Below are 26076 nucleotides of genomic sequence, written 5' to 3'. Positions count from 1 at the left end.
GCTGTCTAAATGACTCGGGTAAAGTTTGTAGCATGCGTGCTTGTTGTTTTTGTCTGCTTCCACTTGTCTTTGCACTAGGATGATGTCGGAGTAAATGTGCAGTCATATTCATTGTGTTCCCACTAGTGCTGTCAGCGTTAATCTTGTTAAAATGACGTTAACATCATAACGCGGCAAATCTCCGTTAACAAGTTACCGCGGATCGCCCCGTGCGTGGGGCTGGACGGCGCCAACACCTTAACAAGCTAACTGCGCTAACGCACTAGTTCCCATCAATTGAGCATTGCGTGGCACATCCATCACACTGTTTTACTTTTGTCCATGACGCGCTTACCATCAGGGTCATGCTTCACATGAAAAACAAGATAGTTCCAAAGGCCAGATCTGAATGAGGGTGGGGGAGGTTCAATTTCGGGTAGCGTTGAGGCAGTTGCCATGTTGCAACGAGCTTAGCTTCTGTCTTGCTAGCTTGTGCTGCGCTCAGTGGATCTGCACTCGACAGTGCAGCCTAGGCGGAGTAGTCGAACGCAGATCCACTGAGCGCTCAACACAGACAGCATCGTCAGAAGAAAAGTTGATAAAATAAATAAATTTTTTTGTTTTGTTCGATACATATGCGTACCGAACCGAAAGCACTGTATCGAACGGTTCAATATCGATACGAGTATTGTTGCACCCCTAATAAATATATGCTTCTTTTACTGACCATTGTCGTGCTGGGCAAATGTCACTGCAGGAGTCCTGAGCTGCAAAATCCAAACATGAAAAAAATTAATAAAATTCAAAAGCGTGACCCCCTAAAAGAGAAAAGAAAAAAAGAAAACAGATCAAACTGAAAATGTTCCCTTTTTTAAAAAAATGTTTTGTTTCGCACTTTAGAACCTCCATACATGAGTTTGAACAAAATGCGATGTCGTGCAGAGTTGGAACACGGAGCTCTTACGAGCTGCCCCATCAGGCATTAATATACTTCTTCTTGCTGTTCGGTTGGAAAGATGTTCCAACAAATTGTGAGAATGACACTTGAATATATTTAAACATTGAAACTGTGAAATTTTCTTTACCTTCAGTTTAAAATGTACCTACACCAAAAAAAGGAAACACAGTGAGGACTGTGAAGTGTGGCAATCAGTACATTAATATGAAATACTGGAAGATGTAAGTACAAGAAGAAAATGTGCCCTGCAAGTATGAGTACACGGTTGTGTAAACACAAATCACAGAACTGTTTCCCGTAGCCTGCAGGCAGAGCTGCTCTGTGTGCCACTCCCAAGAGCATGGGAGGAGGCTGCTGAAGGAGGGGACTGACTGCAGAGTGTCAAGCCCACACAGGTGAACTCCCGCTGGGGTGGAATGCAACGGGCGGGAGGGGGGGCTGACGCACAGAGGTGTGGACCTTTTAACTTAACAGGGTGGGGAAGATGGAGGCGGCGGAAGGGAGTTAACTCTATCTGTTAGAACTACTCACCTGGATAGGAAAGAGTGTGTGTGTGTGTGTGTGTGTGTGTGTGTGTGTGTGTGTGTGTGTGTGTGTGTGTGTGTGTGTGAGAGCATGCAGGAGCAAAAGGAGGGATCAAGTCACAGCCCTCGCAGTATATTCAGTCAGCTGCTCTCACTGAGTCTCATATCTCTCCCACATACACTCTGAGACACACACACACTCACTCTTACTTGAGTGAGCGCAGTTTGAGGGCAAATAAGTCAATATTTGACCAGAGCGGACTGTACAGGAACAAAGAAACAGAAGAGAGTAGAAGCTGGAAGTGCGTCCGTTTCTGTTTGTAAGGGGAACTGTCAACTTGGTCACAAGGATTTGAAGTTTTTGGGGTTTTTTTTTCCTTTTTCTGCTAACAGGTGGATACAAAAACTCTTCACCAAACTCCTGGGTCAAACAAAGCAGAGAAAAAAAACGGGGAAATAGTTTTCTTATTTATTGCTGCACCTTTGGACCTGGACTGGGCGAGAACACAGTAACAGGTTTGTTTGATCAGTAATCTCTTTGTGTGCGGTTGTAAATTGCCTGATGGCTCCATTGTTTTCAGCGTCCTCTTTAAACGATAATCGCAGAGCTTCGAGAAATCGACTGGCTACTCTACCTGTTGGTGTTTGCATGACTTTTGAGCGAAGTGTCTGCCTGTGAAACGTGCGTTATATAACTTTATATCAGGCCACATGGTTTTAGAATTGCATGCAAGACCGATGACTGAGGTTTAAACAAAGCTGCTTTAAGTTTACTTGTTATTTTCTTTTTTCTTTGTGTGTGTTTGTGAATTTGGCTTCTCGTTCTGCATGATTGCTCACATCAAAACCCAGACTGCAGTGTAGCACAGGTGAAGTGGATCAGCTATGGGGAGAGTAATCCTTCTTCTTTTGCTGCCTGTTGTGTTGCTGTTTGTGGTTTTATGGGAGGAATTTGCAGATAGCAGGGCGGGTTTCAGGTGTCACCCTTCAAACACGTTACAAAAGACCCTCCTGCCCTTTCACTGATGATGTCAAGACGAGGTCGGACCCGCACCCAGCGGTGGTATGTTCACCTGGCGGGCATGTTGTTGTCTGTGCAGAAACAAGCCCAGCTTAATGCCCCGCAGACTCCTTCTGAGCAAAGAAAAAAACAAAAAACAGCACGAATGACTCTGCTCTGTTTTCTGTCCCCTCAAAGCTGTAATTTGTGTCAGTGTCAGTGTCATAAATGCCTGCGTGCCTTTGATTTCGCCTGAGCGGGAGCAAAATGCAAAGTTGCACTTTTTTTTAGCTCATATTCGACGACTCATGATTAAGTTTGAGGATAAGAGCTGGTTTGTTCTGTGTTTCAGGCCCAGCTCTTTATTGCTCACGCACACACCTGCAGCCAGCTCAAGTTCACACCGAGTTGCCAGGTTGGCTTTCCCATGTGTTTTTCAGGCTGTGTTTTTAACTCGCACAGGTCATTCTCTCGCCCGAAGGAGAAATTCCTTTTCAGGGTTGTAAATCTTCGTGGCGCGAATCACCTTCTTTTCTTCCTTTTTTTTCTGCGTGTGCACTCAAATCGCATATGCCCACTGCAGCAATTACAGAGACCTTTCATGCCACACAGCGCCCTTTGTTCAGTGCCATGTTCGGTGGAGTGTTTTTTGCAGCTTCCATCCAAGATTCCAGAATGAAATTATAAAGTGGTTTTGTTGTGAAGAGTCTGCACAGCGTGCTGCTGCGAATATTTCCAGGTCCCACCCTGCATCCGCCCTTTCATGTCAGGATTCGATCCATCACTCTGCTGCAAAGATAAAGTTTGCTGGGAACCTTTTTTTCTTTATTGATCTGTATCTGAGATTTCCACCTACACCGTTACAGTGGAGCTGTATTGAATGTGTGTAGTGCAAGATGTACGGTCCCCAGTATTGGCCACGATCGACCTCAGAAGCAGCTTTTTCTTCTGCTGAAGTTTCTTCTAGAGAAGTCAGTTAACAGTTTGAATTAGAGATGACGATTTATTTATTGTAAATGGCTGTACTAACATATTCTCTCTTTGCTAACACTCCTAAAAAGTGTCCAGTGTTTTAAAGAGTAGAAATCAGTGAATGTATTTTAATAGGGTCTAGTGTTTGTCTTTGGAAGCTGCTGTTTTCCCAAACTGAAGTGAAGGTAAGGGGAGCGTCTGGGCCTGGTCTCTCTGTCTGGCCCCGAGAGTGCAGGTGGTTCAAATTACACCAGAGGGAAGTAGATTCTCTGACCTTCTTTTTTTCTTTTCTTTCCCTAAAAGTGGATTTGAGAATTCTTCTACATTTGATTTTTTTCAAATTTGTTCTGTTTCTCTTGCAGGAAGGAGATGGGGAGATGGACGTTACATCTCTCGGTAGGGATCGCGCTTGTAGCGGTCCTGTTGACCTGCTCCTATGCTGAAGGTGAGAAAGACCAGATACATGTTACCTCAACTAGACACACATTTATTTATTGAGAACATTTATTGTGAAATATTTCTCAGTGCTGTTTGTTTGAAGCTACTGAGGTGTAGATTGACAGAACCTGTGCTATCTGCAAACTGTCTTGTGCTCATTTGCAGATTTTTCACCAGATTTGTACTCATTTCATTATGTCGACTAAATTACAAATTGATTACTGAAAGCTATAACTGGCGTATTTTTTTTTTTTTTTACGAATGAAGAAGTTGGATTTGACCTTAATTTTATAAAAGCTCTATTAAACCTGCTGGTTTAGCCAACTTTTATGGAATACAGGACCAAAATGAGAGATTTGAAGATGTGCTTGGTGTCAGTTGAGCTGCTGTTCACAGGTTCGGTTCTCACTGCGTTTCCTCTCTGTGATTCCTTCTGAGAGCGTTTCATTTTCTTTCTGCTCCAACAGAGAACTACTGCTTTGCCTCCAGGGCCAGCTCCTGCTCAGAATGTCTGCAAGCCGGGGTCGGCTGCGCTTACTGCTCTGAAGAGGTGAGAGTAAAAAACTGCAGAAATACGAAAGAGCAGAAAGACGATTCATTCTCAATGTTCTCATTCTTAGCATTTTGAATTTCAGGTGACACTGTTGCCTTATGTGAAGTAGTGAAGTTTATCTATTAGGTTGTAGTCAACAACTAATACATAAACAATGACATTTTAATGACAGAAAAATTCCTGTTTTTCAACTATACACTAAAGAAGTGTCTGGTTTTTTTTTTTCTTGAAGTAAATTCACAGAACAAAGGATATTTTCTGTGAATTAATGAAAACTTTATGTTTTATAATTACAGGACAGTTTGGGCAATGAACTGCAAAAACCTTTTCTGTGATTTTACACATTTATCATGTAGTTTCACTGGTCCGACCCACTTAAGTCTGTTGTGTATGTTCTGTATAATGAGTGTCACGTCCCTGGTCTATAGACTGAATGTATTCCCTTTCCAATCATCTTACCTAAGTGGTCAAATGAAGATTCTGCAGGAAAGCAGTCTTCACAAATCAATCTTCCTTCTCACTCAGACCTATAATGGCCCTCGCTGTGACCTGCATAAGAACATAATTGTCCATGGCTGCCAGGCTGCAAGCATCATTACAGTTAAAAGCAGCCAGGAGATACTAAAGGTAAGTCCTGATCACTCTTCCACCAGTTTGGCCTCAGATTAATTGTTTTCAGTCAAAAGAATTTCTAGATTTCAACTTTCACATGTTCTTCTTCTTCTATCTCTCCTTCTGCGCAGAATGAATCAATCAACGTCAATCTTGAGAAGTCTCAGGTGTCACCACAGAGTACCATGATGACCTTCCTGCCAGGGGAGGAGAAAAACATGACGGTGCAGGTGTTTGCCCCAGAGAAAGGCCCTCTGGATCTTTATATTCTTATGGACTTTTCAAATTCCATGGAGGACGATTTGGACAACTTGAAAAAAATGGGGAAGCAGTTGGGTGAGCATCCTTGCAAAGGCGATGTGTCCTGATGAGTGTCGATGTTATACTGACTGGGAATGTATTTCCTGTAGCTTTGCTGGTGGGGAAGCTGTCGAGTGACTACACTATTGGATTTGGAGAGTTTGTGGACAAAGTGATAGAGCCCCAGACTGACATGAGGCCCATCAAGTAAGAAAAAATGAAGAAAGTTGAGCACAGTCTGTACGTGCATTAACATAGTCAAAACATAATTTCCTCTTTGTCTTTTTTCCATCCTCTTTGTCAGACTTAAACAGCCATGGCCCAACAGCGACCCTCCGTTTGCTTTCAAAAATGTCATTAAATTGACAAGCAACGTAAGTGAATTCACCGAGAAACTTCAGAAGGAGAGAATTTCTGGCAACCTGGATGCCCCAGAGGGAGGCTTCGATGCCATATTGCAGGCTGCAGTGTGCGGGGTAAATAAAAATACTAAACCAGTGTTGCTACGCCTACATTTGTGTTAAATTCACAGGTCTAAGACTGTCACCGGGTCCGTTTTCTGCCGCTTGTCTGGGCCAGGTCGCAGGGGCAGCAGCTTAAGTAGAAAAGCCCAGTCCGTTGAACAATCACCTCCTCCAGCTCATCAACCGAAACACAGGCATTCCCAGGACAGCAGAGAGATGTAATCTCTCCACTGTGTGCTGGATCTACCCCAGGACCTACTCCTGTTCTACCTCTCCTGGTAGGAAATGCCCAGAACACCTCAAACAGGAGGCATCTTTGTCAGATGCCCAACTAGCTCCTTTCTTCCTCAGGAAGAGGCAAAGCCACCTGTCAGAGAAAGCTAATTTCTACTGTTTGTATCCACAATTGTATTCTTCTAGTTACTTCCCAGGGCTTGTAATCACAGCTGAGGGTAGGTTCATAGACTGACAGCTTCACTTTGACTCTCTGCTCTCTTCACTACGACGGACCTGTACATCACATCACTGCAGATGTGATACAAGTTGGTCTGTCAATCCCTCTCTTTTCCCTCTCTCCTCGTTTGTGAGCAAGACCCTGAGATACTGAAACTCCTCCGCTTGGAGCAGCAACCTGGAGCGGGCACTTCACCCTCTTCCTGCTCAGAACTATAGCCTCAGACATGAAGGTGTTCATTCTCATTCCAGCTCAGCTCTCAACTGTTCCAGTGCTGGAGATCACCACCTGATGAAACTAAGAGAACCACATCACTGTGTCATTCACACTAACTCTCAGTATTCTCACATATAACTATACTTTTGTGCCAGTTTATAATTTTTTGTAAACATATTTTTCCCAGCAGTTAAAAAAAGAAAAACAATGTCTACAATGCTCCATTCCTCTATCATAATATGAACCGAAGTGTGACATAATGAAACGAACACTAGTTTTTCATGTACAAAAGGTTATTTAGGTCCTTCAGGCCATATTTTGAAAACCCTGGTGGTAATTTTACCAAGTAGCTTATAAACACAATATCTCTTTCCTGTCAAATAGATGCTATTTCCATTACAGTTTAGTTTCTTCTGTTTCCAAGTGGGCAGAAAATGAGGAGTTACTGTTTGAGGAATATTTGGAAAGAAAGGCTTCTGACCAGCAAAGGTTGAACATGCACGTTTTCCCTAAATGCCCTTGTAATTTATTTACCACATATCTTTTGCGCTACATTGTATTTTGTTATTCTAGGATAAAATTGGCTGGCGACAAGGCAGCACACATCTCCTGGTCTTTTCCACGGAGTCAGCCTTCCACTATGAAGCTGATGGCGCTAATGTGCTAGCAGGCGTCTTGCCACGCAATGATGAGCAATGCCATCTCAATGAGCAGGGTTCTTACACAGAGGCTACAAAACAGGATTACCCATCAATACCAACGCTGGTCCGTCTCCTGGGAAAAAACAACATTATCCCAATCTTTGCTGTCACTGACCACTCCTACACGCACTACCAGGTTGGTGGGCTTTAGATCTTCATATTTCACTTAAGTCATACCGAAAGTCTGTGATAAATAGATAACTCCTTTTTTATGCCATGACATTTTTTTGTATTGTGTGCAGAAACTCAAAGAGTATTTTCCCATTGCTGAGGTTGGTCTGCTGCAAGAAGACTCATCCAATATCCTTGAAGTCATGGAGACTGCCTTTACGGTAACAGCTCACGGTTGCTAGCACTTTGTACTCTGTTCAGTCAATCTCTGCATGCTGATAGGTTTTTATACTGTGTGTCTTTTCAGAATATCCGAGCTAAGATGAGCATCCGTGCAGAGGACAGGCCCAAGGCTTTCGAGGCGAAGTTCTTGAAAGAAAGTGGACAGATTGCAAAATACGGGGAATTTAATTTTCAGCCAGGAAAAATTGTATGTGCCAAAAAAGATATAAACAATTATTTTACTAATAAATGTATTTGTGTAATAGATTATTATTTTTGTTGGCAACAACTGGGATTTTCAGAATTTAAATGATGTAACACCGCACTCCCTATTTTACTGTAAAAAAAACTGATCTACATAATTAAGACTCACTACAGTTAACTGCATGATAAAGCAAACAACAAAAGAGTCATAAAATCAACGTGAGGCTATTCTATCAAACGTAATAACCACTTTACTCTGTTGCCAAATGGTAAATAATTATTTTTCACTAGTGGCATGTGGTGACTTTTACAGAAAGGCAAGCAGAGACAATGAGCCCCAGACATTTTGGCCAAAGTGGTTACTAAGAGAAAATTTGTGTTACAGTGGAAAAGGATACACTGTACAAATCATTTACAAATCGTTAGGTTTTGCTTGCCCTGGCAGAAAACTACTGTTTTGTACACATTTTTGCCCTGTTAAACATCCATAGATCTATTTTCCTGCTTATCCAACTTAGCTATACATCACCAGTCTTTAACAGGAAAGCAAGAGAGAGACAACCAAACATGCTCATGTTCATGCCACGGCCAGTCACCAGTTAACCTAATAAGTAATGAATGATGAAACTGATGTAACCAGATCCAAATCAGAGTTATACAAGGAAACCAGGCCAAAACAGTTTTGAATCAGCTTGTAAAAAATGCATTTTAATACTGTAAAGTCTGATATTTTCACATGACAGTCTGTGGGGATTGATTTACAACCACAGGAAGCAGGAACAGGAGGAACTACCTAAATGGATTTGGTGACATGATTTTGTGTGTGTGTGTTTGTGTGATTTCTAGGGCAAATTCATGATGCAGCTCAAAGCTCAACGGATGATTGATGAAAACCACGTCTGCAAAATGGACCCGAATGAAAACAAGGGAGTAATGAGAGTCAAACCGACCACCTTTAGCACCGGGGTCATGGTTGATGCCACAATTTTGTGTCCAACCTGTGACTGTGAGAAGGTTAGAAGCACACAAAAAGCCTAGTTAAAGTCACATTTCTTTATGGCAGATCATCTTTAAAAGACTATCTTTAACTCTCCTCCAGTCACCCATTCGTAATGCACCTCGATGCAATGGAAAAGGAGACCTGGTGTGTGGGAAATGTCGATGCCATGGTGGCTGGTGAGACTTAATTATTCATTCTATAGAAATAATTTAAAAAAACTTACCAGGATGGCACATATGAAAATGATTTCAGACTTTTTGGTTTAATATAGTTTGCTGTCACGTCTCCTCTCCAGGGTGGGTCCTTTCTGTAATTGTTCAGGGAGTGGTTCAGCTGCAGACATCAACCAGTGCAAAGCAAAGGAAACAGATGAACCTTGTTCCGGACGCGGAGAATGTCAGGAGTGTGGAACCTGCATATGCTACAACCCAAATCAGTTTGAAGGACCCTACTGCGAGTATGACAAGACCCAGTGCCAAAGGCATGCAGGTTTCCTCTGCAATGGTACGCCAGACTGTGATGTTTTGTGACTCTTGCCACTGCAAACTAAGAATAATGGATGTAGTCACGGTGATGTCACCATATGACTTTGTCATTTTGTGTATTTTACCCTAGAAATTATCGGCTTGGCGCTACTAATTAGTGCTAGGCAGCAGGCTAATAAAATACTGGAAATTCACTCATTAATGCTGAAACACAGACTTCTTGAACATTTTTAGACAGCCTCAAGTGGCCACTAGGGGAACTGCAGATTTTTGACACTTTCATGTTAGCTTATTTTTTCAGTCAGAAGTCAAAGGGACATTTAGCAGATAAAGACTCAAGTAAATTGTAATTGTGTTTGTTTGCTGGGTTTGTTAGCTTTGTCACCTTGATAATATTGATAATAGCGATCTTATTTTCCAGCAGTGTTACTTCCAAAACTCTCTAAATGTACAAAAATGTTACATCTCATTCTTTCCTCTCTCATCAGACCGTGGCTCTTGCGTTAAGGGTCAGTGTGCGTGCACTGAGGGCTGGACAGGAAATGCTTGCGAGTGTCCCACGAGCAGCCAGACCTGTCTGGACAGCAAAGGGGTGAGCAGAGCCATTTATATTTGTTAATTAAATTGAATTATCATGTATCTTTAAATATAAGAAGCGCATGACTGTGTCCTTGTGTGTGCCAGGTTATCTGCGGTGGTCGAGGTAAATGTGTATGCGGCCGGTGTGAATGTTCAGACTCTGGGATGGAGTTGACTTCAACCTGTGAGCCAAATTTCCAGGTGGGTGGATAAGTAGATATGTAAATACTTTTTAGCCTCAGTTAACATCTGAGTGGTCTTGCTTGAGTTTCTCTTCGTGTGTTCGTAACTTTTCTAGGCTCAGCTAGGTGTGTGTGAGGGCACGAGGAGTTGTGTCCAGTGTCAGGCCTGGAAGACGGGAGAGATGAAGGAAACAGAGAAGTGTGACAAGTGTCCGTTCAAAGTCATCATGGTGGACGAACTGAAAAAAAGTAAAAACCTACAAATTAACTTAAACAATGATTATCAGCTAGGACACTTTTAGCAGTAATAACACACGCTTAATGATCATGATTTGCGTTTTCAGAGGAGGAAGTGTATGAGTCATGCAGTTTCCGTGATGAGGACGATGACTGCACGTACCACTACACCGTTGACAACGCGAAAGATTCAGAAAAGACAGATTTGGAGGTTCAGGTGCTCAAGAAGAAGGGTGAGTGTTTGTATTTTACATCTGCTCTGTGCTCTTGTGACAACAGCTTATGTGTTATAATATGTGATTGCTGAATGTGGAGGAATCCTACATGATCACACAAATTTCTTTAATTTCAAAGTTCTTGTCATGAGTGTGATAAGAGTAGCTTGGAGAAAATTAACTGCAGGTGTAGTGTGTCGTGTGCAGAGATGGTGTGTACTGTACTGTAATCTAATTACTTTTTTCAAGTAACGAGTAAAGTAAGGGATTACTATTGCAAAAACGGTAATTAGATTACCTTTACTTTCCCGTAGGAACGCTGCGTTACTGCGTTACTAAAACCGTGATGTTTTTGCGAGAATGTCTCACGACAGTGACGTAAGCGAGTGCGCCGTTAGCGACAACAGCTGTGTGCAGATCAACAATGGATCATATATCGATTGTGGGAGAGAGTATGAGCGTGCAGCGTTTAAAGCGTGGAAGTACTGACCTTACTTTGAGTTTGATTCCATAAAAAGTGACAAAAACATTAGTGTCCGCTGTGCGCGGGAAGAAAACTTCTTTTTACAGCGAAAAAAACCCCTAAACTTCCAAGCAAGCACCGAGTGCGCAACAATGTAATGGGAAACTCACAGAGAAAGTCGCAGATTCTTCAACTGACCGCGGCACACCTGCACCAGGGTAAACCTCCGCCTACCCTACGCCTGCTTTACAGGTGAAAATAGAGCAACAGGACCGCTAGTCTTTGACTTTATTTATTTTCTGCTGTGTTTTACTTGCATCTATTTGAAAGAGTGAGTGTAAACACAAAAAATATTTTATTTTATGAGCTGGAATGTGCAGAAAATAGGTTTAAATGTTAAACTAATTTATTCAAGTCAGAGAATGTTGCATATAATTAAATTTTTACTTGATGCATAAAATTAAAAGATTAAAACTAATAAAACAAATTTTAAAAAGAGACTTTTCCATTTGATTACATTTTGTATGATGGATTATGCAGAAAAAGTAGAATTGGGCTGAAAGATCTATCACTTTATCACCTCTTCAGGTTGTAAATCGTGTTTTTAAAAAGTAACTAAGTAACTAAGTAATTAATTACTTTTGAAAATAAGTAATCAGTAAAGTAACGGGATTACTTTTTTGGGAAAGTAATCAGTAATTAGTTACTGATTACTTTTTTCAAGTAACTTGACCAACACTGGTCGTGTGTTGTAATCTTATTAATAGTAAATAATAATGGATTGGATTTATATAGCACTTTTCAAGGCACCCAAAGCACTTTACAATACCACTATTCATTCACTCTCACATTCACACACTGGTGGAGGCAGCTACAGTTGTAGCCACAGCTGCCCTGGGGCAGACTGACAGAAGCGAGGCTGCCATATCGCGCCATCGGCCCCTCTGGCCAACACCAGTAGGCAAGTAGGGTAAAGTGTCTTGCCCAGGGACACAACGACCAGGACAGAGAGCCCAGGGATCGAACCGGTGCCCTTCCGGTTACAGATGCGATTCCCAACCCCCTGAGCCACGGTCGCCTAATAACTTCAACCTAATAATAACCTTAGGATTAATTGTTCTTTAACTTTATGCGCTCTTTATTTAGGCAAACGTATTTAACGACACTAAGAAGTGCAGTGAATCTTATCAGGCTTGAAAAAATGAACCTCATACACACCGCCAGCTCTTCTGGTAAAACACCGAGGCTCCGGGACGTGTCCCGGATCTGCCCCAAAGGCCTCCTTCCTGAAACCCCCAGTAGGCAAGCTAGTGAGTTACCTGAATGACAACTAGCACCTTTTGATGTAGCGAAGTAGTGGCTTTGGCACTGAGCGTGTCCCAATTGCCCAAGCTCTTAACCCTGTCTCAAAGTGAAAACCATGTACAACCTTCAGAGGAAGCAACTCCTGTTTTACCTCTCATGGATTGCAGTCACTATGGCCCCACCAATGCAGCGAGCCAGATAAGGTCCTTTCTTAAAAAAAAGAGGGTTAATCACAGTTAGCAGTTGGATAGAACTTCCTCCAGTATGTTACGGCGAATGAGCTCTGAGCCCTGGAGTAGATGGCTTCACTCCACACTTTGTAATCCAGTCTTGATGTTAAGAAATAAAGATTTTCAGCAGTATTCTGTGACTGCTCATAAACCGATATCCATAACTGTTTTCAACAAAAGATTTAATGATATCACACAGACTTTAGAACAACAAAGCTGCAGCTCTAGCAGCTGTGCTTTCTATGATTTTGTTTCTAACTTTATCAATTTCTCCTGACGACTCTTCAGACTGCCCCCCTGGGAGCCTCTTGTGGTTGCTTCCCCTCATCCTGTTCCTCTTGTTGCTGTTGGCTCTTCTGCTGCTTTGCTGCTGGAAGTATTGCGCCTGCTGCAAGGCCTGCTTTCAGGTAATAAACACTCACATTTGGAACTGTAAATAATTAATTTTTTATATAAGTCACAGGGGAGGTAATGGTTTCTGTCTTTTCTCAACACAGAGCTGTCTGGCTCTGCTGCCTTGCTGTAGGAGAGGTAAGATGTTTATCATGTTGTATATTATTCATCATTTCCAGCAGGGGTTTGTGTTGAAGGTGAGCGACCTCATGTTGAATTCTATTTTCAGGCCGCATAGTTGGATTCAAAGAAGATGAATATTTGCTCCGTCAGTCTCTGCTTACCTCAGATCATCTTGACACACCGATGGTGAGGACCGGTCCACCCAAAGGTACTGATGTGGTTCGCTGGAAGGTTACAGACAATGTCCACCGTGGACCCAATCACCCCCAGGCTCTAATAAAGCCAAACCCTAAAGAGACCAGTGAGTTCTTTCAAAAGCAGAAAAATTGAAGAAAAAGTCAAATGGAGTTTTGGAGTAAAAAAAACTTTTACACACATTTTTTCTTTCTTTTCAACTTTTGTAGTCCCATTCCCGATCTCACTTCGACTGAACAGGCTCTTCTCTGAGAGCCTGACACACCCCGATTCCAGAGAGGGTGACCAGCTCCGCAAGGAAGTTGCAGATAATGTGAGTCTTTTGGATTGTTTGTGGGCATGTATCAGTGTAGGAACAGTTTCACTTAGCTGTTTGTTTTTCCATTTAGCTAAATGAGTTGTACAAGCAAATTCCTGGGGCGCAGAAGGTGCAGAAGACCTCCTTCAGGTAAGATGGACTAAATGTCCAGTAACACCAAAATATGTGTGCTTTTTTGTCATCAAAGCTAGAAACAAATGGTTGATTTTCTCAGTAATTGTTGCTTTTTCTTTGCCCTTGCAGAACACAGAGAAATGCTGGAAAAAGGTATCATTAATATTGTAATAATGCAAGAAAACGGTACAGGTTTTGTCTTCTTAGGGAACCTAAGGTGATTCATGTCTAACTTCTCTGGCCCTGCTGTGCTCTTTAGGCAGGACTACACCATCATGGACACCGTCTTGTCTGCTCCTCGCAGCAGCTACCCAGATATCGTCAAACTTACTGAAAAGAACGTCCAGTCTGGAAACTTCCACGACCTGAAAGTGGTGCCGGGCTACTACACAGTAGCTACAGATAGAGGTGTGTGTTATTTGCGTGCCCAAATGGTTAAAATGGATCTTTTGTTTGCAGCAAAGCCAAGCTATACTCTTATTACTGCCTGCCATAAATGTGCTCTTCTTCTGCAGAGGCTGCTGGAGCCATAGAGTTCCAAGAAGGTGTGGAATCAGTAGACGTCCATGTGCCGCTCTTTGTCAAAGATGAAGACGATGACAAGAAACAACTGCTGGTGGAGGCTGTAGATGTGCCTTTGGGGATTGCAGAGATTGGAAAACGTTTGGTTAACATCACCATTATCAAAGAGCACGGTGAGGAATGTTGAGTTAAAGTTCGAGAGGCCCTGTGGTTTGAACAGTGTATGATGTTTGATCGTATAAACTGATTCTTTCCTCTGTTCCTCCACCAGCCACCAGTGTCTTTTCATTCCTCCAGCCGTCTTACACCTACAGCAGGAAGGATGGAGTGGCCAACATCCCAGTCAGCAGAGAGATCATTGAGGACGGACGCACACAAGTCGCATACCGCTCACGAGACCTCACTGCCAAGGATAAGAAGGTGAGCTGCTGCGTACTGGTAGCATGTGCGGCTTTTTATGTATGATATGGATGGGACTGAAAAATGAAGCCAACATGGCCACATTAAGGTGTCTCCGAAAAGTGAGTAAGCACTCACAGACGTCCATGTTAAGACATTAACACGTTTACAGTCCGAAAACTGTATCATCTCTACAACTTGTTAATAACAATTGTACACTGGGTGAGTGTTTTATAACTCATCCATTTGGATGCTGTTGGGACTTTAAATTCAAAAGATTTTATTTTATTTTTATTTATATACCAAAGGTGGATGCAGCTTGTTAACCATCATCCAAATATGGTCACGATTACCTCTAAAAATCCAAGGACGTGACCAAAACACTAAATGTATTATTTTCAGCCAGATTTAGAAAGCAGGGGTCTCCAACTCCAGCCCTCGAGAGCTACTGTCCTGCAGCTTTTAGATGCATCCTTGTTCCAACACACCTGAATCAAATGAACGGCTTTGCCACACTTGAGGTAATTCGCGCATTTGATTCAGCTTGCTGGAGTAGCTGACACTAAAAGCTGCAGGACAGCAGCTCTCGAGGACTAGAGTTGGAGACCCCTACTTTAGAGCCTTTACAGGCTTGTGCCAACTTCTAATCACAGTCAGCGTGTGTGGTATAGGTCAGTGGGTTTTCCACATTACCAAACGGTTCCTCCATAATGTATTTCAGGACTACTTGACTGTAGAAGGAGACCTGACCTATGGTCCAGGTGAGACTCAGAAGATAGTTCCTGTTCGTCTCCTGGAGCTGAGTGAGAAAGATGGTCTACTAGAAGACAAACAGGTCAAACAGTTTGTCATGGACCTCAGTAATCCAAGGCAGGGTGCCAAGCTGGGACGCTACCCGAGAACCACTGTTACCATCGCAGACCTGCCAGGTAAATGGATGCACAAGTGTTCTGATCACAGCCTTGATTCTAAGAGAAGAATTGATCGCTAAAGTTGCTCCTCTTTCCCACATTATCGCTCTTTATCACACAGAACCCAGTGTGATGGCGTTCAAGAAGGCCACCCAGAACTTCACCACAACAGATCCAACCTACACCATTCCAGTGGTCCGCACTCGCAGCCCCGAGACCCCTGCCACAGTGAAATGGCGCACCAAGAAGGCCCAGCGCTTTGAGTTATCTGGCCCTCTGAAGTTTTCTCCCGGAGAGACAGAAAAGAACATTGTGATTGATCCAAAAGCCTACCCCGGACCCATCCAGCCTGAGACCTTCCAGCTTGAGCTATTTGACCCAAGTACCAACGCTTCTATTGGAGACAAGAAGACCACCGTTGTCAATGTCACAGATGGAGGTAAGTGTGTTGAGGTGATGTTGAGTGAACTGTTAGTTCCACAAACACATTCATCCAAAGATTTACTGAAATGGCATTTGAGAAGTTTCAATCATTGTGAAACAAAATTACTGCAAGTTTGTTTATCTGGTAATTCCTTCCAATCCCCACAGTTCCAAGATCTCCTGAAATAGCGCAGATGGCACAGAAGGGCTTCATAAACAGGAAAGCTGCCTCACCTGGTGGTCACCTCCTCTCCCCAGAAAACCCTAAGGCTGTAGCAACTGGACCCAGAAGCATCCGCCTCAACTGGGAACCTCCACCTGGTAACCCCATGGGGTACAAGGTACGCGAAATATCGCTGATAAGGCCTTGAAACAATATTTATCAAACTCACTGACTCCTAATCGGCCATTCACACTGCAGAAGCGAACAAATTTCTTTAAATCACGCTTGATTTTTCTGATTGTTATGCACAAAAAAAACAGGTCTCACCAACCACATCACTGCATTTGGCAGCTTTTTTTTAGGACAGATTTTCTGCAAATCACGCACGACTTTCAGTCAAGTTCAAAAAAATTCAGGATTTTATTTCATTTTTTCGCAACGCGCTTGGTGTGTAGAGGGCTTTAGTTTAAGAGCTGAATCCCATCAAGAAGATTTTTGGAATATTTATCAAGTCAGTGTTTTCTTTTAGGTCAAGTATTGGATCTATGGTGATCCAGAGAAAGATGCCCAGGTCTTAGATGTGAAGACTCCACATGCTGACTTGACCAACCTGTATCCCTACTGTGACTATGAGATGCGAGTGTGTGCCTACAATTCAGTGGGAGATGGCTACGATACTGACGTCGTCGCCTGTCAAACACTGGAGGATGGTAATTACTGTAAACCCAGTCAATTTCTGTTAAATGCAACTTCTTTTTTTTAACATTAAAGCCCAGATTCCTCCAGCTTATAGCTAATAAGGATGCCGTGGTTCAATGCAATCATGTTACGATACAATTTACCCCCCACGTTAGAGCTAGTTTGTTTGGAACAACCTGTCTCAAGGCTAAATTTAAACTCACAAGTGGCTGCTGTGGCATTTTCCCGTAGTGCCCGGAGAACCTGGTCGTTTGGCCTTCAATGTCATCAGTCCAACTGTCACTCAGCTCAGCTGGGCAGAGCCTGCAGAGACCAACGGCAACATTACGGCTTACGAGGTCATCTACACGCCCATCGATGACGATATGAGTAAGAGACCCGCTCGTAAAACACAAAAGTTCTCCACATGCGCTGGGAGCGCCAAAGTTTGATTCTATCCTGTTGCTTCTCGCAGAGCCAGTAGGACCAGCTAAGAAAGTGAAGATCGACAATCCTAAAAAGCGAATGCTGTTGATCGAGAACCTCCAGAACGCACAAACCTATCAGTACAAGGTCCGTGCCAAGAACAGCGTGGGCTGGGGTCCCTTCAGAGATGCAACCATCAACTTGGCATCGCAGCCAGCCAGACCGCTGTCCAGTAAGTCTGTGACAAAGACCTCCCCAGAGCGCTCAGCCTCCATGAAAAATCATTTACCCCTTTCTTTTTCTTTCTGCCCCCAGTTCCCATCATTCCAGATGTCCCCATTGTGGATGCCGAGGCGGGAGATGAGTATGACGGCTACCTGATGTACAGCAACGAGGTGCTGAAGTCACCTGTAGGCTCCAAGACACCCAGTGTGTCTGGTGACGGTGGGTATCCAGAGCCAAAAGCACAACCTCCTCTTGAGAGCTGATAGTGTCAGAGAACGAGCTGTGACTGTAACGTGGATCCAGTGATTTCAATTCATACTCTTGATGCTCCGAGGCATCGTGTGTTAGGCAACGTGTTCTTTATGCAAAATATGCTGGCCCTTCTGAAAGAGAAGGAACATACATACTTTTCCTTTTTTGGGTTCTTTCTAATTTTTTCAGGTTTTTAGTATAAAACGTCTGAAAACATAAAAAAGACCCACCAGAGCTCTGAGACTCTGTGTTATTCTCAAGGCTCTGTCATGCTTTTTTGATACCACTTCCATCTGGCGGCCTTTTCCTACAGGCAGCGCCCCAGTCAAGCAGCAGCAAAAGTCTGCTTCCACTGCATCCGCAGAAATATGCAGTAGATGTCTCTGTGATCACAAACCAAAATGTCTTCAGTCTGCTGTCACTCTCCTGCTTTTTGCAGCCATTGTGTTGCTCTCATTTTTCTCCAGTAGTGCTAAAGTTGCTACTCACTTCCAAGACAGTTTGCACTTAAGCGATATATAATCACATCTACAGTACATGCATGCAGTTTGTCTTGTAAAGTACTCTATAGCAAAACAAACAAACCCACCCTTGGCCTGCTTGCTTCTCCACTGTAACCACCAAATCAAGGCTGGAAATATGTCAAGTTGGTGGGGTCCAACCTGGATCTCCGTAAGGTGTCGTGGAAAAGGCGAGTGGATGTCATCCCCAGTCGGCTCAGCACAGACACAGAGACGAGCTCAGATGAGACCCCCAACCCCAGCTACACCAAAACACCCCTGCCAGGTGAAGAACACTCCATCCGACCCCGCAGATAGGCAGCCGGCATGCCAGCTGTTACGCACGGCCAGTCATGCTCCCAGCAAGGCAACAACGTTTCTCTCTGCTTTCGTGGTTTAACTCATACTCAAATGTTACCACTTGTCCTTAGTCGGCACCTGCCCCATCTATCCTGCCCAGAGACGAGCACTGGCATCAACTGCTGCACCTCCAGTTGATGATCGGGTCTATTCTCTTTGTGTCCCACTGGGGAGGTTGTGATCTGGAGGCAGCTTGCCTGTGGTATAAAGCTGTATTACAAGCTTAGTTAGTGTGCAGAAGCACAGAATAAACAGGCTTTTTGGGGGGTTTATTAATTAAAATACAGTTTCATCTCTGCAGAGCACTTTTCTCGCAGCTCTTTTTCCTTTTATTTTCGAATGTGCTTTTACATACGCGGCTCGGTTATTCACATTGGGGAGGCTGCCAGTATTTGATATGTTTTCTGCACATTAAGCAACAGCATTTACAGTTTTGCTTCTGTAGATGAAGACATGCTCACTTCTCTACTTGCTTATAGAGAAAGTACTTTAGTTTCATCATGGGATACTTTATCCACAGGTCAATGAAATATCTCAATATTAACTACATTAATTTGGAATGGCTAAACTTTAAGACTAATAATATTTCTTATCAGCCTAAATGGTAAATGGCCTGTATTTATTTAGCGCTTTACTAGTCCCTAAGGACCCCAAAGCGCTTTACATATCCAGTCATCCACCCATTCACACACACATTCACACACTGGTGATGGCAGCTACATTGTAGCCACAGCCACCCTGGGGCGCACTGACAGAGGCGAGGCTGCCGGACACTGGCGCCACCGGGCCCTCTGACCACCCCCAGTAGGCAACGGGTGAAGTGTCTTGCCCAAGGACACAACGACCGAGACTGTCCGAGCCGGGGCTCGAACCGGCAACCTTCCGATTACAAGGCGAACTCCCAACTCTTGAGCCACGATCGCCCCAAGCCTAAGGGGAGTGTTGTAACACTAAGAAGTTATGTGTACCAACATGCCGAGATTATATAATAACTGTGTTTGGTAGTGTGTGTTAGCTTCCTAGCCTTTAACCCGAGTTCTATTTTGCTGTTTTATTTCTGTGATTTTTATGTTTTTATTTTTACTAACCAGCTTAAACAAAATCAGTAAAATTTCTATGCTGTAAAAAAATTTTTCTGACTGGCTCTTCCTTACCTGGCTTCCCCAAGTTGTTGTACACCTGGATACTCGCTGGTGTTGCAATACAATGACCATATAAGGAAATCTGCGCCGTCTCCGAGTTTGGCTCACATCGATTATTTGTACATACTGTGACATTATTTGTTACTTTGGCCATGTTTAAGGTGAGCGTCCTTTAAAATATGACTCTATGACCTGCTGCAATACAAGTAAGCATAACATGTGATTTGCTTGGAGAAAAATACAGTCTTCTAGCAATAAAAAAGAAGTGATTTCAGCTTGATTGAATGAAAAAGTGCGGTTGTAGTGTTCACTGCCCTATTGCACATAAGCGGGACTGAAACTGTTGCTGCTTTACTCTCCGCGTTCTGGCTGAGGCTGCTTCCCATCAGTGGCACTGAGAGTGAATGAACGCTTTAAATGTTGCAGATTGTGTACTGTGTTATTAACAACCCCGGCTCTCGCTGTCGTGCATCACAGATTATATGAACGGGAAGTGGGAACAGAATTTCCTTTTCCCCGGAGGGTCAGGAACACGTAACCTGTCTGCATCGTCCTCCCCCATGTCCACTCTGAGCTCAAACTACAGAGGGGCGGGCGGCTCCTATACCACGGAAACAACCACCACCTACTTGTCTGGGCCAGGTATGATGGGAGGGTGGGAGCAGCGCTGAGAAAAAGTAAAGTAAAACTTCATAACGCCGCATGTCTTTATCCTTCATCTGTCTCTCCTTCCATGCAGGAGGCTCTCGCAGACAGGATTTGATCGGAGGTGTCCACACCTCTGACGTTATCCTGAGGAAGCGTTCGGAGAACCGAGGCTACATGGAAGAAAATATCCGTGATTCTATCGTCATGGGGGACCTGTCAAGCAAATTCCCAGATCTTGGTAAGTTTTCACAGAGGTTTGAATTAATTTAGAGAAATTGAGAATGAATTATTTCTGTTCTTCTGGCCACGAGAGACGCTTTTCTATTTTTTTGGAGTGCAACAGTAAAGATGCCGTGGCAGGTAAACTATGCAAGAGCATGAGCCCATTGGTTTGGACATCTGTTAGCAGGGTTGGGGCTGTTGGCTGCACAGCAGACTTTGCAGGAGCTAAGCTGACTATCGCTGTTTCTCCCTCCCTCCCCTCGTTTCTATTCTACTTCTTTTTTCTTCCCTCCTTATGCGCTTTTCCTCCCCCTTCTGTTTTGCTTCCATCATTTTCTTTACCTCCTGGTGTCCTGCTCCCCTCTACCCCTCCCTCCTTTCCCCTGCTCAATGCGCCATCAGGTGGGTTCGGCTACACTGGGATGCAGAGCAGCTCTCAGAGTCACTTCAGCTACAGCCTGTCTCAGGGCTCGAGGGCCAGGAATCAGTCTTCAGACGTCAATGAAGCCTTGTATAGTCTGGACAGGGTTCTCCATGGTAAGTCTGCAGCATACAAGCATGGAAGCACTGGAAGGGTTTGCTGGGTGTGATGCATAAAGCACCCCTCTGCAGTCTTCGCTGCTTCTTTAAACGTGTGGAACTTTGCCTCGCTCTGAGATCCGATGTTCTAACAACTAGAAATCCCTTTTGTTTTAGATTAACACAATATTTCATTCATGTATACACATCACATCATTATTTCAAGGGGAACACACTCATAAAACAGACTTGATGCTAGCAATTGATATCATAAATTCAATCACCAGCCTCACCGACAAAGGGAATCGAGACCTTAGATTTTCATACAAACTGACTCCTTGTTGCAATCAGAGTAGTCGCCTCCTGCTGGCCGTTAGAAAGAATTGTGCCTTGGCATCACTTTTTTCAGACCTAGCAGGGATGCTAATAGTCAAACACATTACAGTTTTGCTTTTTATTGAATTTATTCATTTGCTTAACAGCTAGACTTTCTCCCACCCCAACCTGTCACAGCAGATGGCCCCGCCCCTCCCTGAGCCTGGTTCTGCTGGATGTTTCTTCCTGTTAAAAGGGAGTTTTTCCTTCCCACTTTTGCCAAAGTGCTTGCTCATAAGGGGTCATATGACTGTTGGGTTTTTCTCTGTATGTATTATTATAGGGTCTACCTTACAATATAAAGCACATTGAGGCGACTGTTGTTGTGATTTGGTGCTTGAATTAGTTTCAGGAGTTGGGTTTATTATGTTTTTCTTGTAGCCAAAACCACCAAAACTCGTATGTCATAAAAGGTCTGTGAGGGAATTTGATGTTAAATACAGTTTATCCTGCTGCCTTTAATCGCAGTGCTATTAGGACTACGCAAGAGCTGTAATGTATAATGCAATATATAATCTGTGACAGTCTTAAAATCAGTTCCATCGCTGCAAAGCACTCAGGGTAATGGAGATAAACGGCTTTGTGAAATTAGAAAAGTCATTTAAATCTAATCTGTCCCCTCTCTGATCTGAAGACGCACCACACATCTGTTAGGATGCTCATGTTTTTGTGTGTTATCTCTCAGATGCACGACTCGCCCCCGGCATTCCAGACACCCCGAGCAGACTGGTGTTTTCTGCACTGGGACCAACGGCCCTCAAAGTCAGCTGGCAGGAGCCCCACTGTGAGAAAGACATCCTCGCATACTGCGTCCTCTACCAGCTCCTCAACGGAGGTAAGTGCAAGGAGCACAACGTTAATGTGGAAGAGCGAGAACAGGATGTGCGTGTATTCACTTCCTGTTTATGGAGGCAGTTGACATCTTCTCCGATGGTGATGCTGACCACGCTCTGCTCCCTGTAGGTGAGATGAAGCGTATCAACGTGACAAACCCGGCAGAGAACTCGGTGATCATCCAGGACCTGCTGCCAAATCACTCCTACCTGTTTAAGGTGAAGGCTCAGAGCCAGGAGGGCTGGGGTCCGGAAAGAGAGGGCGTCATCACCATCGAGTCTGCTGTCGACCCCAAGAGCCCCCTCAGCCCTGTGCCAGGTGCTCATTCACTTATCAGTCCACAAAAACAACGTCTGCTTATCTTAACAAAGGCACTCGATCTAATATTTCTCCTTCCTCATGCTGTCACTTGTCACTTCTTCCTCCAGGTTCGCCTTTCACTCTTAGCACTCCCAGCGCTCCAGGACCTCTGGTGTTCACAGCTCTGAGTCCTGATTCGCTGCAGCTCAGCTGGGAGAAACCACGCAAGCCCAACGGAGAGATCCTGGGATATGTAGTCACCTGCGAACAGCTGCATGGCGGAGGTGAGGCTTTCTGCACAAAGGTCACTTGCAGTAAAGCTGTTACATTTTAAATTGTGCGAATTTGGTTTGACCTCTGTTTCCTGTTTCCTGCAGGTGATATGCGTTCCTTCCCGGTGAACAGCGATGGCGCTGAAACCAGTCTGACCGTTCCCAACCTGACTGAGAACATGCCCTACAAGTTTAAGGTCCAGGCTCGAACCACACAGGGCTTCGGTCCGGAGAGGGAGGGCATCATCACCATTGAATCTCAGGATGGAAGTAAGATAAAGCCCGTACTGACAGATTGGCGTCTGATATTAATTTTAAAAATACAACAAAAAAACTCCCAGCGGTTGTTGCTAGAAGCTGAAATAGACAAAAAGCTGATCCCCTCGGAGGGATGAGCGTAAATGTCAGTCTCTTTGTCTGTATTGGAGTGCAGGGCAGCTTCTGTCCAGAGTTGACATTTTAGACTGAGGCTATGCAAGAGCAAACATTTTGGAGTTATGTAACAGGAATATGCTCGATGAATTTTAAAGCTGGTACCAAAAAAGATCCATCTTCTGGGAACCTCTGGGGTAATTTATGATCCTCTCAGTCAAGGAGAAATATTGGCATGACTGTGGCGCAGCAAAGGTGCAGAGGTCTCTGTAATCCATCAAGAATTAATAAAAATTTGTCCAGCGATTCTTACTTTTAGCATAAATTGACAGAAATTATCATTTCCATGAGTTAATATGCATTTTTAAATGTTAAAAACTTAGATTCAACATTAAGAAAGCAAGCTTTTGTTGTGCTGCTTTGCACAATAGAAGTTATTGAGTTAAATCTGAAGATTGACAGGTGCTTGTTGACCTCAGGGTTCCGCTTACAGATAGGGAACCTTACATGACACCCAAAAGAGGAACGCGATCCAGCCCACTGGAAGGCTTTACAAAAAAAACTCCCATCATTAAAGGTACCGTTGAGGTCACCAAATGTCGTCTTTATGGGGGAATGAGTTACAGGGCGTCCACACAGGAAGCAGTTGGCTAGTTGCACATCTTGTTGTGCTCGATGGTTAGCTAGAGGACATTGTAGAGTCAGATTGCCTAGATAACTTTCTGAGGTGTTCATTCTTTTTGGCTTTAGTCGCTCACCTTGAAGTTGCAGCGTTATTTTGGTAGCTGTTCAAAGTCACTGACGGTCTCTTCAGAGCAGAGCAGCGGTAACTGTCAGATTTGGTCAGCATTTCCTGTTTGGCGATCAACATGTGGATGTCCTTATTTGAGGAACTAAAAGTAGATCCTGATTTGGGTTATTTTAAAATATAAGCTGAAACAGTTTTTAAAGAGGCGTGAGACATGCTCTTCTTTGTACTACTGTTTGGGCGCCATTTACATTTTTTTGTCTACATTTTCTGGGGTTTGAGGTTTGCGTGTGCTCCTGGGTTTTATGAATTTTTACACAGTGTAAATACCTGTATTTCAAAAAAAGTTATATGTCTTATGTTGAGGAGATATCAGCTAGGTTGATCCTAGAGTTGGGCTTTGCTTTTGTGTAATATCACTTTATACCACAAGATGGTGCTGTTAATTATTATAACCTTTATTTAACCAGGCAAGCCATTAAGATAACATTTTTGTTCATAAAGGCAGCCAGCCAAAGCATAACACCTCCTAATATTTCAGAAATTAAACAACAGCGCACATTTCAGCTACATTTCAACACCACTTGTAGAATGCTGCCCCCTGGTGGTGAAGGTTTGGTTAAAATACCTTTAAAAGCTCATGTAGGATGAAGCATTGCAAATTAGCTTAAGCTTATATGATAATGTATTGCTCAATGCATTTCTGTCACTCCTTCTTGGAGATAACAGACTTCTCATCCATCTGTTTTTGTCCTTCCTTGCCTGTAGGTGCTTTGTCCCAGCACAGCAGCCAGTCGATGACACGGCGGGAGGTTTTCCACATGCCAACGGAAGTCAGCACACGAACTAACATCTCCCACACCGTGCTCGACGACCCCTTCTTCTCAGGTACAAAAATAATAAACTAAGCTTCATTTCTCTTCTTTTTAAAATAGGATGTGTTCACTGACTGTTATGTACCACTGTCTGTCCAACAGATGGGATGATGATGACTACGCAGCACACAGAGACTAGCGGCATGGTGACTCGTCAGATCACCAAGGAGGTGGTTCAGAGGGGCGTCATGGGAGCAACTACTGTCACAAAGAAGATGTTTTATGAATCTTAAAGGGCGCGTTTGACAAACTGGCATCCAAGTGTTCGACATAATGAGAAATCATATTTGAGAATCTCTTTTAAAAAGAGTCGACTTCACAGTGCTGAGAGTGTTTTTGTATATGTGCGAGGGGGTGTAGCTTTCACTTTGCAACCAAAATTACATTCCACATAAGAACTCGTGTCTGTTACAATCTGCCGTCATTTTCTTCTATAAGTTCAGTTTGTTTTAACATATCCATACGTATCAAATATCAAGCTAGGTCTATGAACTCACTTTGTGTTGCACATTTCCTGCTAACGAGGAAAAAGCCTGATTCTCTACTGCAGGCACATGATCAAAAATATACAGGATGTAACATGTTTTTGTATCTCATACATTTGAATTAAGTTGGTATTTTTCATGCTTAAAGTTTTTCTTCTCCCCGTGTGTTTAGCATTTTAAGAAGTTTTTGACAGTAAGATATGTGTACGGTCGTCCTGAGTTACAAAACAGATGCACACACAAAAAAATAACAAGAAAATAAAACCATTTCACTTTGCCTAAAAATTTTGGGACACCATTTTTTAAATGGAAGGAGTCCTAGCCCTTGAAACAGTGGAAGATATTGCAGTTATTAGGGAATATTTTCACAAAGGATATTTACCATTCAAACCCTGAAATCAAGAATTAGGCCTGAGCATAGAGGCATGAGGAAATCTGCATTTGTAAGAAAGCAAGGTGCTCCCTATAAACAGTAAAATAGTATTTGTTGCATTTAAGAGTGATAAGGATTTTTAACTATCCATACTGCCTGTTGCCTGTTGTTTTTTGCTTTATTTTGTATTTTGCATCTTCAGGCCCCCGTACAAATGTGTGTAAAGACAGAAAGATTGTATTTGCTTCTACTGCAAGTGCTACTATGTTTGGCTTTATATTTTCTTTGAAAATGCTTTTGTGAAACATTTTTGAGGGAAGCTCCTTGGTAGGAAAATGGATAAGTGGATAAACGTCTCACCAAAAAACATTTTCAGTAGTTTTCCTGTTCTTTCGATCAATTATGTATCTCTTACTTTTTAACAGTTGAACTTTTATTATTTTATTTTTCAACTATTTTATTGCACATAATAAAGATTTGAAAGGATTTTGTGCTGGCTGATGG

The 26076-nt window shown here is 43.2% G+C and overlaps 1 protein-coding gene across 2 annotated transcripts; it reads left to right on the top strand.

The window, feature by feature from the left end:
• Positions 1 to 1592: 1592 nt before the first annotated feature.
• On the top strand, positions 1593 to 26059 carry itgb4 (integrin, beta 4). 2 transcript variants are annotated; one of them, XM_026177353.1, is made up of 42 exons: positions 1593 to 1977; positions 3796 to 3878; positions 4339 to 4421; positions 4950 to 5051; positions 5168 to 5372; positions 5447 to 5543; positions 5641 to 5812; positions 7044 to 7307; positions 7414 to 7503; positions 7590 to 7712; positions 8555 to 8722; positions 8808 to 8884; positions 9004 to 9212; positions 9682 to 9785; positions 9878 to 9973; positions 10071 to 10203; positions 10299 to 10424; positions 12693 to 12811; positions 12902 to 12935; positions 13027 to 13221; positions 13325 to 13428; positions 13505 to 13563; positions 13678 to 13701; positions 13808 to 13956; positions 14064 to 14243; positions 14342 to 14490; positions 15191 to 15398; positions 15502 to 15819; positions 15972 to 16144; positions 16496 to 16676; positions 16897 to 17034; positions 17120 to 17302; positions 17386 to 17514; positions 20027 to 20191; positions 20289 to 20435; positions 20822 to 20956; positions 21999 to 22148; positions 22277 to 22465; positions 22576 to 22731; positions 22825 to 22989; positions 24608 to 24727; positions 24817 to 26059. In XM_026177353.1, exons 2-42 carry the CDS (start codon positions 3803 to 3805, stop codon positions 24945 to 24947), a joined length of 5826 nt encoding a protein of 1941 aa, XP_026033138.1. In that variant the 5' UTR covers positions 1593 to 1977; positions 3796 to 3802; the 3' UTR covers positions 24948 to 26059. The 2 variants fall into 2 exon arrangements, with proteins under 2 accessions (XP_026033138.1, XP_026033139.1); XM_026177354.1 differs by lacking the exon at positions 20822 to 20956.
• Positions 26060 to 26076: the final 17 nt, after the last annotated feature.

The sequence above is a fragment of the Astatotilapia calliptera genome, chromosome 8 (genome assembly GCF_900246225.1).
Source record: "Astatotilapia calliptera chromosome 8, fAstCal1.2, whole genome shotgun sequence".
NCBI classification, from domain to species: Eukaryota; Metazoa; Chordata; class Actinopteri; order Cichliformes; family Cichlidae; genus Astatotilapia; species Astatotilapia calliptera.
Note: the sequence above shows the minus strand (reverse complement) of the source record. Positions and strands in the feature narration are given on the sequence as shown.